This window comes from Pempheris klunzingeri, unplaced genomic scaffold (genome assembly GCF_042242105.1).
Source record: "Pempheris klunzingeri isolate RE-2024b unplaced genomic scaffold, fPemKlu1.hap1 Scaffold_52, whole genome shotgun sequence".
Lineage (NCBI taxonomy): Eukaryota > Metazoa > Chordata > Actinopteri > Acropomatiformes > Pempheridae > Pempheris > Pempheris klunzingeri.
Window position 1 is genome coordinate 192649 of NW_027254956.1, and position 16397 is coordinate 209045.

The 16397-nt window shown below is 39.5% G+C and overlaps 2 protein-coding genes across 2 annotated transcripts; both read right to left on the reverse strand.

The window, feature by feature from the left end:
* Positions 1-25: 25 nt before the first annotated feature.
* LOC139224778 (TRAF-type zinc finger domain-containing protein 1-like) lies at positions 26-8069 on the reverse strand. Its single transcript, XM_070856094.1, has 12 exons — positions 7660-8069; positions 7317-7365; positions 7094-7229; positions 6560-6613; positions 6043-6481; positions 5280-5561; positions 5127-5191; positions 3620-3880; positions 2434-2572; positions 1917-2121; positions 1733-1790; positions 26-1164 (listed from the first exon to the last, which is right to left on the reverse strand). The coding sequence occupies exons 2-12, from the start codon at positions 7349-7351 to the stop codon at positions 1126-1128; spliced, it is 1713 nt and encodes a 570-aa protein (XP_070712195.1). The 5' UTR covers positions 7352-7365; positions 7660-8069; the 3' UTR covers positions 26-1125.
* Positions 8070-9004: 935 nt separating this feature from the next.
* On the reverse strand, positions 9005-16371 carry LOC139224766 (MOB kinase activator 1A). Its single transcript, XM_070856079.1, has 6 exons — positions 16210-16371; positions 15252-15418; positions 14689-14782; positions 13115-13248; positions 11752-11915; positions 9005-11057 (listed from the first exon to the last, which is right to left on the reverse strand). Exons 1-6 carry the CDS (start codon positions 16221-16223, stop codon positions 10980-10982), a joined length of 651 nt encoding a protein of 216 aa, XP_070712180.1. The 5' UTR covers positions 16224-16371; the 3' UTR covers positions 9005-10979.
* Between the last annotated feature and the right edge of the window lie 26 nt (positions 16372-16397).

Genomic DNA, 16397 nt, shown 5'->3' on the forward strand with positions numbered 1-16397 from the left:
TACAAACTGGAGCCATGAAACCGTGAACGTCGTCATTAAACATTTAATAGCCACACAAGACAAAGAGCATCAAGACAGTTGTTCTTAAAAAGGAAGTCAGCCACGTGCCATGAGCGCCTCAAGTCCAACTACACACAACACCAGGTGATTTCACTGATTTGATCCTCACTGGATGAGGTTTGTCGAGGTTGTTCTTAATAAAGAAAAACGCTCTGGTGTTGTCTTTAGTTAAAAGGGAAATTTGCAGACTCTCAACCAGCACAAGGTTTTATATGCATGTCTAAACTGGACCCTATGTTACACACAAAATACATCTTACCAATCTTAAATTCTATTCAGAGGAGCAGCACACAACATTTTTCACACTACTCAGGAGAAGATTGGACAGGACACACTGCTTCAAAAGCCATCTGATCATGACACCACATATATAGTTCTATAGTTATGATTAGAAAAAACAAAATATTACTGAAGAGTATTAAAGACAAATGTTCAACAGTACAAAAAGACAAATGCTCCATAATACAGTTTTTTTTTTCTAGGTCAAAGATGCATAAAGTTATCAAATCTGTTCCTCAAGCCCTTTTTAACAAAATAATCTATCAAAGTGCTTTAGGTTACATGAAGATGCAGAAACCGAGAGGAACACTGAACACTGAAAAAACTGCCAAACAGGGGAGAAAACAAAATGTCCTTGTCTGAAGTAACAAGGTAAAGATTAAGTTGGACAAATGCACACTGACCAAGTCACGTGTCTGAGTGTGATGCTCACAACGATCTCAACGAACCAAGACACGACTTGTAAAGTAAGAAAACTTCAAATCAGATTCAGCGTAAATGAAATCAGCTTTATAATTTATCTGTTAAGGCTAGATGTTAGACATACAGACATTTGAAACAAGTCTTCAAATAAAGCAGAATATGCATGAATGAACCAAAGTTCTTGCTTTGACTTTACTAGTAAAACTCATCAAAATATAAACTGCAAGGTACTAATACTCACACAGGCACTTATCAGATAGGTATATGTTTGATTCTCAAAAGTGTGCAATAAGATAAATGAAAAGCAGAGTAGGAGATTTGGTTGTTTTGTTTTTTTTTTTATTTCTCCAGATGTTCCCGCTCTCACTCTTCCTGCTGCTCTTCATTCTGCTTCTTGGGCAACTGCAAATGGAAAAAATACAATTGAAAATCCTTTATAGACCCAAAACTATGGTGAGTGGCCTTAAAGGGAAAATCCAACCATTAGCAGAATTTCCACTTTAATTTTTTTCTACTTTAATCATTCTGTGAAGCAAATATCTACAGCTTTAGGTTTACTCCAGGGTTCCTGCCTCTTATCCTGATAACCATCGTAGAATCAGATGCATCTAGCTTTTGTTTGTGTTGGTCTGATCTCTATAAACAGATTCTGCATATGAATGCTGACTCTGCAGACCCGGGACAAGATGTCATTCAGATATCTGAAGTGTTCTGGTCCCTGTTTGTAGTCCAAATGGTATCGACTGATCACAGTCCATGCGGAGAGCAAATGAGGTGGAACGCGTTGGCCAAAATGCAAACTCAGAACTCACTGGCTATTGATTGACAATAATTTAGCATTTTATTAACTTTTTTCTAATTTATCTGCATTCATATGCATACATCTGTTTATAAAGATTATAAATGTCTGGTGCACAGCCTAGATGTTCGCTGGCTACACCGGAAACACCAAAACATTGATAAAATGTACCTTCATCATTGGATTCCTTAAGTTCCCCTTCCCTTCTTTTTTTTCTGGTAGACGCAGTCTGGTGGACAAACACGTTAAACCAGAAAATGAATAATTCAAATTTTTATTTACAAGAAAGAACAAATTATTATTTAATGAAGAGATTCTCAATCCATCGAGTAGAGCTAAAGATCAGTGCTTTTACCCCTTTACAGATGCAGATCCAGACTTCTCGTTGTCACACAGAGATGACTGAGCACCCTCTGCTTCCCTGCCATGCTGAGCGCTGTCTCTTGCAGAAAAATCACAGTTGGATGTCTTCCTTTGGCCTGGTAGTCCAATGTAGCCTCTCTGCCAGTGTCCTGGTGGCACGTCTCTTTCAAACCCAAAGTCCTGCTCCAAGAAGTCACCTATATGTGTACATAAACACACAATACACATAGTTACCAGACAAAAGACACTCTGTGCACATAACCAAACCTTTTTATGTAATGCAATCAATAATAGTAGATGCACAACCTCAGAAAGACCAAAGTCTGTGGTAGTAGTGAAATAAATACTCATAGTACTAATAGTATTTTGTCCACCACCATAAATCTATAATTAACAAAGACACTGAAGCGTATGTGTTGCTGTATGATCTGATTTTCTGTAGAATTTCTGCATTATTTAATCAAATTTTATCTGCTCTTTCAATATTTCAAATAAACTTTATACATTACCTTGGTGTTTTATTCTCCTTTGAAAATCTGGAGACATCCGACCAAAGGAATCTTTAGCAGGGCTCAGTGGTTTTTTGACAGATGATTTTGTTAGATTGTTCAGTGGATGTGCAGTCTGAGGGCGCATATCACATTTGTCCTAGATATCACAAAAATAAAACAACACAAAACATCAGATCAAATGTTTCCATTTTATGTATTTTTACAGGGGACAGTACACATCAGAGGTGTTAATGTTCGATTAGGTATGCAACTTTCCTTTGGTATGCTACCTGGCACAAACAATTACTGTCAAAATATTCATGATGTAATTACTTTGCAAGTGGAACAATAATTTTGGAACACGAGTTCACCTGGAACATTTTGGCAGTGCACCACCCAGCTGTAGCATGGTGATAGATATAGTAGCAGTCAGCTTAGCCTGGTTAAATGTTAGTATCACTGCCGTCTGAATCACATTTGAGAAACATGTAGCACTGGTTGCAATGCTATGATTAAAATATGCGGTGAAACTATATCCCCCTCTCCCTCTCTGTGACAGTCGGCTTTTCACTCTGCCTTTGAGTGAAGCCGTCTGGAATAACTATAAACACATTTGATTTCTGCCATGGTCAGACAGCAAGTCGTCAGTTAGACAGTAAAAGTAGAGCTTTGATCCCAGTAATTGTTACATTATTATATATGACATCAATAGATTATTAACACTGAAGTATCAGTGTGTAAGCTGCAACTTAGTGCTGCTGGAGGTGGAGCTAATTTCAACTACTGCATATACAACTTTACATACAATACAATATATCAAGTTTATATACAAAAACTAAACAGTTTTAGCACCACTTATGACAAATGTGAGTTTTGTGTGATGTTCCTTCCCTTTTACCTGGTTGATCTACATCACTTAAAATGTGTAACCTCCAGCTAAGAAGCAGATTTTTAAACAGTCTATTTCTTTTTCATCTGACATTCATGAACAGTCATTCATGACTGATATGTACACAGGTCAAAATGTAGAAATCTCTATAGAAGACATATTTGAATTCTGTTGAATACAGCTACAAATTTAAGAAATACTAAAACGGGTCAAAATAATTTTCCTTTCCTCACAGGAAATGCAATAGTAGAAGTAGTTAACATTGCTATCTGTCAATAACTGTAGACTGGCTATCTAACGTGATAAGTGATGTACCTGATGGTGAAAGACGACAGCTTCTTCTAGAGCAACACCGCAGAATTCACATGGAATGACCACATCGCCCTCTAGTGGACTGGCTGGAGGACTGTAGGAGGCCGGGGAGACTGAGCGAGGGAAAGTGGGGATGTTTGAAGCGAGTGTGTCAGGGAGGCTGTGCATCATCCCTGAGGCATTCCTGCTCATCCTGTCCTCCTTAGGGGGAGACGCGGGCTGCTTGCTGAAAGACGCAAAGGCCGAGGCAGGACTGCACCCAGTCTGAAAAAGAAAATTAGGTAGGTAATTGTATCATATCTTAAATTAGGTCATCATGTCCCTAGTAGATGGAGATGAGGGCCACATGTTCAAACAGGCAATGGCTGTAACTGGACTGTGAACCATCTGAAACAAAAATAAAGACGAGTAAACAAATGTTGGAATGCCATGCGATATCTGACTTAGTATTTTACACTGATTAGATTTGTGCGTACAAAGATCTGTTTCGTAACTAGAGAGCAGCCTGTGGACAGGTTCCAGAGAAAAACCATAATGCACCATGAGGAAATAAGCAGGTCACAGCAATTGTTTTTCCAAGAGAACAGTACCTTAACCCTTTATGGGCAAGGGACCATATTTGGTAACTTAAGTGGGAGTTCAAAATGCCCACCCCTTGCCTCACCATGAGGCAGTAGAACTACGAGATTTCTCCAAGCCAATCAGCGACAATCAGGCTACAAGACAGACCGGCAAGAAACCATATATGGTAACTTCATTGACCTTGATTTTCACCATAGCATTTAAAATATTTTTGAAAAACTCACAAAAGTAAAAAAAACACCAGTTATGGTCTAGGGTTGAAATTTTGAATTTCTAAGTATTTCAATGAGTGCCCTATGAAGGGTTAAACTGAGCGTGGGGCTGAAATCAGATAAAAATATCTCAAAATACCATAAAGTCCTGAGTCCACTTGACAGAACAGGTTCTTTAGGATGATTACATCTGTCAGTCAGATTGTGGTTGTATTCTTTGCTCTGATGTTGTCATGCATGCCCCTTAGATGCACTGACCTGAAATTACAAACTGTCTGCCCTGCTTTACTCCTGTGATTACCTGTTGAGTGAGTCTGCTGAACGCTTTTTCCTCCAACATTATATGTATATTTTACTCGAATATGACCATGACTTCTCAAAATGAGAACTAGCATTACAGCATGATGTTCATGTGTCTCTGGTCACAGGCTCTTTAGTCCAGAAAACAAAAAGGTGTCTTCTCCTGGTTAAAAATATTTAGTAGACAATGAACAGAAAATTCACCATAAATGACAAAGAAAAGCTAATGAATCCACAACTATAAGATGCACACTATCTCTTTACATACAAGCTGTCAGTTATTGGTCTTCGTCAGACATACACTGAAGAAAGAGAAGGAGTGAGTACTTCACTGTGTATGTAGACAATCAAATTACTTAAATTACTCTTATTATGAGTAAACATCCTTTGCAGCTGTGTAAAATCCCATCTCTAACCTGGTGCAAAATTAGGTCCTCTTCAGGAAACAGCTCTTCGCAAAACTCACAAGGCAGCATGATATCTATAAATAAAAGACAGAATAATAATGTAAAAGCAGTCACAAACTGACAACAGAATAACTTGCAGTATTAAAATCTGCACTAATGTACCTGTTTGATCGTGGTCCTGGACTGCACTTGTGCTTGTAGTGAAGTTTGGGTGGTTGTTGTTGGGCGGAGACAGTGGGGAGCTTGTGTTAGACGTCTTCCCAATCTTGTGGTCCCAGATACCACTCCACAGGTTACCCTCACCTCCAGCCACTGATTCTCCATCACTCTGCAGGCTGAGGGCCAACATGTAGTCCAGGCCTGATGAATCCTCATCCAGTGTGAGCTCACTGTGTGGCCACGCACTACTGCTGCTACTAGTCAGAAAGTCACTCTGCCCCAGCACTACAAGAAAGAAATAATTATACAGTTATTACAGAAAACAACTACAGCTGCATGAAGCCACACATTAAGCGTGTAGACTGGGCCAAAGTTACTGACACTGGCGATGCATTTTCACACATTTTTGCTACTGGGTTCATGCTTAAGAAGCATGAACTCAAAAGCAGTGAAGTAGTCAAGAGCTAGCAGCAAAAGATCCATAAGAAATGCATGCTTTAAAATACTCATTACAATCAGATTAACAAATACTTTGTGGGAGGGGAAAAGTACTCGACATTTCTGTTACACCTCAAGGATACACACAGTGAGTGTTGGTAAGAAACACTGGATGTAAACAAGAAAACTCCACAGGGCACCTTTAAATTGCTTTTACAGTTCTTTAAAGATACATTGGGAGATTTTCACCAATATATAATTTAGTCTGGAGAACACCCCCTCCCCCCCATAGGAAATGTAATAATCAATAGGTCAGTGACACACTCACAGTGGCTAAATGTATTTCTTGGGGCAGTATTCTTCCAGTCCCCTCCTGTACCTTCAGGTCCCCTTGAAGTGTTATAAACTCTGGGATCAAACGGCCGCGGAAAGGTCTGTTGTTCTGCTGCACTGATATTATTATTCTTTGGGCCTCTTTCTTGGGTTCTCAGGAGGTTTCTGATGGAGTGGGCTTCGAACCATGCTCCTGGAGACTGTGGATCTACTGGACTGCGATTTGTCCGGCTGTTGTTCCTCTCTTGGGGTGGTGTAAGGCTACCACATAAGACCGGATGCACCGCTTGTTCCCTCAACATTACATTGCACTTGCAGTGTATGCAGGGCTCAGTGCGTGTGCCGCAATAATCCTCATGTTCTTTGGACTGACTGACAACAATCTCTAGGTCACAGTATTGGCACGGGACGAGCCGCTGAGAACATTCAGAGTTCTGAAAGAGACAACGATCGTGAATGAATCAACATTATAATTAAACTTATCCAGAGGGAAGGAAAAGGAAAAGACATACCTGATGAACATCAATATGATTCTTCTCAATCTTCAAACCACACTTGCATGTAATCTGAAATGAAAGTGAAAATGCATTTAAAATTGTTTCAGTTTCAGTCTGATGTTATTTTCTTGTTAGTGGTTTCCTTTAAGGTGAGGATTTAAGGTCCCTGGTAATTGCAATATGTGGTTCCTCTGACATAAATTTCCATCAATACTGAGTCCCAAGTTTATAGTTGGCATAAGTTACAAACCTCATCAGTAATTGAGACACAGTCCAGTGTTTTTTGTGCTGTTTCATAGTCACTGATACAACACAGACACTTGCTCAAGACAAATAACTAAGGCCAACAAAAATTGTTGGCATTTATTTTCTCCTGAGAAATAAAATCTCTCAAGTCACAGTTTACTAGTTTCTAGGTTTGGGACAGATGAATCAATTCAATAATCAGGCTATGCTGATAACACACACTGTCCCACTTTACTGGTATTGGGCTTGCCCTTAAAAGCAGGAATTATGTTAAAGTCTCCAGTACTGCTGTTCAGACTGTACCTGTGTATGCTCCTGCTCTTTGTGCTCCTGCAGATCTGACCGTGGCACTGGCTCCTGGCAAACATCACACAGGGCGATGTTTCTTCGGCAGTGGATCTCATGGGTGGTAAAATTAGCCTCTGGAATGTCATGTTTGCTAAGAAGATACAGACAATTAAGAAAAAACTGTTTCCACCACCCTTTCAAATTGACAGATCACTTAATGAACCTTACTCACACTTACCAATTGCCACAGAACTGTGTGTTTTCATCTGCCATGGCTTTACCTGTGCCTGTGGACAAAGTGAGGAGGAAGTGACACTTAACTCTGTCGTGGTGATATTTCACTAATGTTTATGAAAGGTAAAGTGGTGGATGAGGAGGTGTAGCCATAGAAATTAATTTGTTAGCAGTTAGTTTAAAAAAAAATGTATTTGACTTTCGGTAATTGAAGTGGCACTAACATCTGTTGACTGAGGTCATTTAAAAACAGCCCCATCAATAACCAGGTCTAATGTAAACAGCACAAGCAGTCACGACTGTCGTTAGCACATGAAACTGGTTGACAGCTATGTCCGTTTGCTCACCCAGTGTTTCCAGCTAACGTTAGCTGACAACGACGGCCTCGACTAACAAGGAGGGTTTCCTGTAAACCTCAACCAACAAGCATCTCGAACCACCTCGAAAAAGTCGGACAATGTTAGCCGTGTTGCTTTTAGCTACCTCCGTAGCTTAGCATTGAATACACTGTTAACTAGCAACAACCACGTAGCGATAATTTTAGCTAGCAGACTAACTTTAGGTGCTATTTACGGAGAGGACAGGCAGCTAACGTAGCGCCGCGTTTTGGGCTCCTGACAACACGACGACTTCCGTTGTGGGGTTACTGTTATCTGCGATTAACTCACTGTTAGAGAATATTTAACCAGAAATAACCCCGTAGACAACTGCTAACTACTTGATGATAGCCCGTAAAAAAACAGTTCGCTATTTCCTCTTTGCTTTATTCATACGCTCTCTTATTTTACCCCCGAGTAAGGTCTCTCAGGCTGGATACGTATGCATCCTTATAGCTTCCTTTAAAATTGGAATAACCGAACCAAATGCAGCTGTAATAATTCATAATATTACATATAGTCTAAAAGACCTAAATAAAACGGTGATATGTATTTGTATATTTCATTGAGGTTAAGGGTTAAGGTGCACTGCAAGACTGTACTCAGGGGGAAATGTCCACGGAGTCCCACCAGGCTCGAATTTGATTGGTTGAGTCAACATTGTGCGCTTGTAAAAACGTTCCGGGTGATAACATTGCTTTTAATTTCGACCCGTTATTTGGTATTAACAACAAAACTGGTAATATTTAACACATATATTGTGGTGAATGTGCCAAAATATATTCATTATCGACCGTATGTGTTTCAACAAGCAAGCAGTGGTCTCCGTAACTTTGTCCTTTAACTTCCTGTCTACACCGGAAGCGTGTGCAATTTTGCAAATGTACCTAAACATCGTGAACTGGAAGAAAACAAGAGACTATATTTTAAAGTAAATCAGCTGATCAGTTCACCTTTATCATGTATTAAGTTTTGATATGGTATTTATATTTTAATATGTTTATAACAAGATGATATAACAGAGTGGCCACCGATCAAAACCAGCTGAAGCAATATTTCATCATTACAAACAGACGAGCAGACATGATCTATAATCTATATGTGACATAGCTGGGTGAGGAGATTCATTCTAATTCACATTAATAAACCAGCTTGAAACCAAAAATGCAAATATCATCTACTTTACTTATTTTTGTGGCGATAACTGGAGTTATTTATGGTACCCTGCATCATCTGAGATGGGTTAAGCATCAGTGCTCTTGCAGTTTTTCACATATCAAGCTACACATAATGAAAATCGACACAACATTGTCCTTTCAGAGTTTATTGAGTTTTTGATCTAACCAATACTGTCATATCAGACATTTTCATTTTTTGTAAGGCACAGTTTTGTTCAGATAAAACACTGATCTTATTTACAGCAAATGTTCAGACCTCCCAGTCAAAATGACCCCCCAATGATTGGACCATTATTGTAAAAGTATAAAACTTGATTAATTCCAAAGCCCTTGATCCTCATTTGTAAAGGTAAAATCAAAAATTTATTTTACATTGTAATATGAAATGTAACTCTATGCCAAACTTTTAAAACAAAATAGTGAGAAAAAGCAACACATTTCCCATAAAATGTCACTGGATTGAAAGAAAGGACGTTTTATAAATTCAAATAAAATGTTTAAAATGACTCAGTCTTGCAAAATATTGATATGCCAATAGATGATTTTTTTTTCCCCCAAGCAACTTTAGGGCCTAAGTGGATAAATCGCAGTTAAAGTGAATTAAACATGAACACTCTACTGCACCCAGCCACACTGCTTAGTTACTGGTGACGCATTAATGTATCAACAGCTCTTAATCGATTACGTGATTGTCTGATATGAATTTAGGTCCAACAGGAAGGTGGTTATGGACCAGTTCCCTTACTCAAAGTTGGCCAAGTAAAACATTCATGAAGAATATTAGCTGCATTAGTTTGTAGAAGGATGGCAGTACAAACAGCCCTGCTGTTGTAGCCAGAGTCAAGCACTGGAAAATACCATGGTCTATGCACCAAACACTAATAAAGACATCTGTGGAAAAACTACATACATCACAGGTCACAGGTCATCCTTATGCACATGTGCCATAGTTATTACTCCATTTTCAAATTGAGGGGGGAGGGATATTTAGTAAGAAAAGAAAGTACCAGCTTTGAAAGATCAAATATGCAGGGCTCCACAATTTATCTGCACCACAGAAATGAACTAAAATGACAGTAGAACTAAAAATTCACATTAGACTAATTTTGCTGCTAGCATGATTTCTACAGTACATCACCTCTATGGGGTCATGATTATAAAAGCTTTGTGGCTAAGTGGCCCTTAATAATAACTATCGAGCAGGTTAAAGGTATAACTGTAAGCACCTCGTCTCACATTTTACTATTTTGATTATGAAAACAGCATAAAAATGTGCAAAACACAATAATGCAAGACCAAATTGAAATAGCTACAATGCAGTCGATGGTGGTGTTTTTTTGTGGGGTAAGAACAAAGACATCATCTATCAACACCTGGCTTCACGTGTAGTTGTGCCAAAGAGCAATTGGAAGCATTTTCGCATACGTGAGATATCAGATACACAATTGGTCTGTGGCAGAAAGCTACTGTATATACTATTTACTGGAACATTTTTGTTCCTGCCTTCATGTGGGACTGAAAATACTGTCCACAGGTGCCAAGTCTACCCAAGGCCTTTTTCATGTCACTAGTTTTCTTGCCATCTTTCCTGTTACTCTCCACTGTGCACTAATGACAGACAATTAAAATGGGCTAAGAATGTGATATTTGGTCAGTCACTGTAATTAAAATGACTAAAAGTTAACAAAAAGCTAATTTCCTATCAAGAACTAAAAAGGTGTTCAGACAATCAACTTTATCAAAAACACTATACGCCCACTTCTGAAGAAAAGAAAGCTGGTTTTCACTTTAACTTCCAAATGTCCTTGGTCCGATATAAAATTCAGTAGGTTGCTCTTACAGAGTATTTAACCACAGTCCAGTGAAAAAATATTTTTACTAGACTACACTATCTTATATGATCTAGAGTGGCAAAATGGAGGAAAAAAAAGGCTCAAAGACAGCATAAAACAGAAGGGAAAAACAGAAAATTACAGTACAAACATTCATGAAATGGAAAGGCACAGATTTTTAAGAGTTGAGACTAGAAGTCGTAGAGGTAGCAGAGGTCACAGAGAGGGACAAAGGGAAGAGAAAGAAACTGTTAAAAAAGCGATATGTCTGAGGAAATGTCTATCTGTCCTTGGATCCAAGCTTCTCGATCAAGTCTTGCAGGGGAGCGAGCTCTCGTCTGTCGATAAGGTTGAACTCCTATAAGAAAAAACATTTCATGTCAGAGAGGCTAAAATAGGACAGAAGCTGCAGTAGCTAACACTCAATGTAGTTAACTGACAGTATATTAGTGTAACTAGGCACTTAGGATGAAATCCTTTATCACAGTCTGAAATCTGAAAAAACTCAGGGTTCATCTGTCTGCCCAAGTAATGGCTTTTTAACCGCCATGCCAAAAGATCCACAGTTCAAACATGTCAGGACTGTTGCAGATCTTGAGCAGTTCTTGCATAATCATTGGCATCTGGCATAGACGAGACTAGGTATCGCAGGGCACTGTGTGCAATTTATGAAACAAGAGATTATTTACTGGCACATCCTGTTAAAATGTCTTGTTATCTTGTTCTTAGCACAGACAGAGCAGATCTTTCAGTTTTGGAGCAACATTGAGTCAGTGTAACTAAAGTAGTGTAGCTTGCAAAGGGTTTCTGCCTGCTGCTTCAAAGTTAATTAAGGTGTGGCATTTACAGCTTCGTCCCTCGTCCTAATTTGACTGGTTTGTAAATCATACACACATCCAACATAAAGTTGCTAATAACTTTTATGGAAAAATGACTCGGGAGCCTTTTTCAAACCTGACAACAACATGCAAAACTGGCAGAGCAGAATATTAGTGTAGATCTTTAGATCCACAGCTGTGAATAAACCTCACATTGTAGCAGGATAATCTCACCTGAACAAAGAAAATGAAGTGCTTGAAGGAGGTGTTGAGGTGGGCCTCCTCCTGCAGCTGCATCACAGAGTCAAAATGTTGGTGGTAGATGTGAGCATAAACCCTGAACAGACGCTTCAGGATGGTTTTTGCCACAGACATGAAGTTCTTCGGAAAGGGAACTCCTGTGGGACAGAAGTTGGTGGAAAATGTTGACGTTAAAGGAGAAACATGTGTGAGTGTGTTTCAGCCTACATCAGAGTTTATGAGCATGTTGTACTTTTAGTTTGTCTAATAAAAGTTACACACACAAAATTACAAATCAAAATTTACACGGCTTACAGAGTAGCGGTACAGTGCAGTCAGACATCAGGACAGTGACACAATGTGGTTGGGTTTGAAAGGAAACAAAGAGATATGAAAGTGTAACATTCACATAAAATGGTAAGTGTAGGAATGTAATCTTTTTATGCACTGCCCACTAATTTTAGGGGACCAAGTAAATTTTGACGAGTTAATATAAACCAGTCATGAAAAAAGTTGCATTTTGCTGAATATATTTTGGAGTCAATCTCTCTCTGAAGTCTTATGACCCACTGACTGCAGTCATTTTCAAATCTAGTTTGTTTTTTGGCTTTCAGCTTCAGTCTGCTCCTCAGCATGTGAGACACATTAACAGTAGGACTGAGGTCAGGTGACGGACTCAGACAGCCAGCACTATCACAATGCTTGGGATCACTGCATTGTTCTAAATATAGAAGGGCTATGTGACCTTCAAACAGCCGTGATCAGCTCATTAATCACATAATCATTGTTTCATTTCAAATCGAATTTGCCTGAGAAAAGACAAAGCAATGACAAACATATCAATGTCCTACCACCGCTGCTACTACCTGCTCTGAGTGCAGCCCAAGAACCTGTGGCAATATCTTTGCTGTCAGGTCTTTTTTCTCGATGAGCCGAATGCGGATTTTACACAAAGTCTCCCCATTTGTATGTTCTCTAAAGAAGAACACATTTACATCAAATGACAAACCTAAGAGAGTCTACACTGTTGAACGGGGGAAGGAAAGAAGCAAAGAAAGCTAACAATGTTAATTCTTAAGAGAACTGACGACTTTGCCTGCAGAAAGACAATGGCAAAATTGAATAAACAGGATGTATGCAGTTGCTGTGTCTGGTGGACGACAATGTGACTACAGCCTGTTTGGTGTTGGTTTCTCTCTTCCTGGCCAGCATGTTATAGCATGTTAGTATTCACCTCTGTAAGATAATACACTTCTACAAAAGGGTGAAACGGCAACTTAAGTCATCACGAAAGCCTTTAACTGAAAGTTGGTTTGTAAAACTGCTGAAAAAGAAAATTCTTTATTTATCAACTCACCAATCTTGGACGGAAAAAGTGTCTCATCATCCAGCTGATCCTGCACCCAGGTCATCAAGTAGTCAATGTACTTGGGCGCGGAGCATTTGATAGGCTTCTTAATGTTGGTGCCGTCAGCCCAGTGGTACTCATATCTACAGAGAAAACAAAACACATTGGCACCTCTCGTATTACGGACTTTCATTAGTTACAGCAGACCTACGTGTGAGACATGAACATGAAAGCACTGCATCTAACGTGCACTTATTCTGCCTTCCTGTCAAGACATGAAAGCATCATCTGGTAGTTGATAAGCAAAAAAAAAAGGAGCAGGAGGGGGAAATGCAAAAGTATCTACTGTTATATTCTTGATGTCAACAGGAAGTGCACTGCAGTCTCTTCCTCCTGATTACAGACTGAACACAGACAGTCTTGGCAGGAGAGAGGATAGAGGAAGTGCCAAATCTAGATTTTAACTAAACAGTTTCTACAGGACCCACATGCAAAGTTTAATTCCTGTTTTCCTCATGTGACATTCAGATGACATATTTCAATTTAATTGACTTAAACGGTCTCAACCATTTAAAACCTGAATCAGTCGATGGGTTCTTTTACACACGACACATCATTTCCCAATTCTGGACAAAATGTTTCATTAACTAAATTATATGACGAAGGGGATTATGGCAAAAAAAAAAACCTGTTGAGTCAATTACATTCACAAGGCTGATGTATTTTATGTATTTATCTACTAGAAGTTATTTTTCTATCTTTCACCACTTGGTAGCATATTACATGTGGGAGCATAATTACCTCCATTCCTTCATAATTAAAAATTGATGCAGTGTAAAATGTTCATCATGGCTAGAACACTGAAAGGAGTGTCTCTCATAGCCAATCATTGTTAAATCCAGAGTCTCTCCTTTTGTAAAGTAAGGCTGAACTGCCTCTAGCAGAGAGGGAAGGTGTCTTTCATGACAAACATTTTATAAAATCATATAACTGTGGGTGTGTTATGAAGCCCTGTATCACTGTGCTGTACAGACCCAAATCTTGTTTTTCATGTTGTGTAATTTTCTTCATAGCTTTGTGTGACACATCTTGTGTCTGAGAAAACTCGTGAAGTTCCTTGCTTCCTAAAATTACGTAAACGAATACATCACCCAAAATGTTTCCCTAAATGTTTGCCAAATTACATGAAATAACCCTAACCCTACATCACAGGGTCGCTGTCTTTCTAGATACATTTTAAAGTAGTCGTCTCCCTCCCAACTATCTTCTAACTTCACAAGACTTAAGTAAACCCTTTAACTGAAAAGTCAAAGGTAAGATAAAGTCCATACTACAATTATCTCATGTCTTACATTTACATTTGGCTTAGATAGTTTTTTTTTTTTTTCTTTTATTTAATAGCTCCAATATTTGTAAATGTTCAGCAATACTGAAACCAGCAAAATGTAATTTACCCACTGTTCATTTTAATATTTACACCTTTGCTCTTCCTAATGGGACATGGCATGGTGTTTTATGAAAAAGGCCAATTAGAAGTCACGTATTAAAAAAGAAGCTGCATGTATAAAACGGTAGTCAGGTACCTTGGTCCAGCAGACATCACAGAGCAGCTGGTCTCAGTGCAGAACTCTGTGATGGTGCCATACAGCATGTTGATCTGGTTGAAGAAATCCACCGCTGAAAGAAAGGGTGAATTACTTTCTGTGGTGAAGTAATGTTCATGCTCGTAACAATAATAAACTAGATAGTGTCACTTTTCCCATTCCTGCAGTGGTTTTATCTGCTCTTTTGTCTGGTACACAACCTAGACAGTGTGTGACCTACTTTTTTAGTAAGCATCATCTACAGTCATGAATGAGTATGCTCGGTAGGGTGTCGAGTTGTTTTTCTCTCAGTGTCTGTACATCTCTATGGCCCCTTGTAGAATTATATACATTGAATACATTCATATATGATCACAGTTTTGTACTTGTCCTTTAGTTTTTGTTTCAAATAACCCTGCATGTTACTGTCACCAATAACATACTAGTTTGACCGTGTGTGTTACTCACTTATATGGAGCCTCAGAACAAGGATCATTTATATTCAGTAATCTAAAGTGGTCGTTTGTGCTCTCTAAACAGGCCGACTGTGTCCATCCACTCACTGTTGACAGCAATCCACTCATTGAGATCCTCTCCTTCAGGCAGCATGACCGCCTGTCTCAAGTTCCCGCTGCCCAGTGTTGCCTCGGCGTGTTTCAGCAGCTCATACTGGTGGGAGCCCTCTGGGATGTTCTTCTTGGGCTTGAAGGTCTTGGATGAGCGACTGCCACTGCAAACACAAACATGGAGATAAGCAACCGCCTGTGCACAAGCAGAACAGATTTGTGTGGGAGTAGATGCTCCTCTTCGGCCTTCACACATGAGGATCCTTCCTCATTATAAAGTTCCCCGTCGTGTAGGTCTATTAAGGGAATATCTTATGTTATCTTCCTGTCTGCTGAGTGTGATCAGCACCCGCATGAAGGCTTTAAGGTGCCACATTTGTCATGGCTGGTTAACAGCGTGGCAGAGGCATGGCTGTCATGTAAATAAGGTTATGGTGCTGACCCACTCGGAGCCTCAGACAGGAAGTGTGACAGTGTCGGTGTCACTTAAACACCGGAGCAGCTAATTAACCACAGTGCTCGACGTTAAGAGACCTCCCAACGAGGCTGAGACGGCAAAGATGTGGACACAGACTAACATTAACGTGTCCAGTCTTGTCTGAATTAGTGAATAAGTGATGCTAGTTGGCACCAGACAAGCCAAGTAGGAATGTTAATAGTTAAAAAAAAAAAGTTATAGCTGGCGAGTGCTGTGAAGCTAAAAATAAACACAGGTCACAGATAATGTGTCGACGAGGAAGGCTGACGTTCAGTTACATAAGAAAGGCAGTTTAAGTTTAATCTGAACGTATTAGGACTACACAGCGGGTAAAGTGGCTTGTTTTCTGTAACCGTGTCGTATTTTAAACGCTGTTGCTTCCCTTTGGTGATCTTCGTAAAAGTGTCCCGTTAACTAGCTAACGTTAACCACAAGCTGCGACTGTAACTTTAACGAGCGAGCGACAACTTTACTCACAACAGGAAGCTCATCTTGGCGCAGCAGTCGTCGGAGAGCCTCGATTACAACTCCTAACTCCGGGTTAGTACACAGAAAATTGCTTTAAAAGTAGGCACTAGGAGCCACTTGTGCGCGGTGGCCGCTAACAGCAGCGTTTAGGCTAACATGAACTGCACCCACAGTGGCTCTTCCTCTATCGGGTCTCT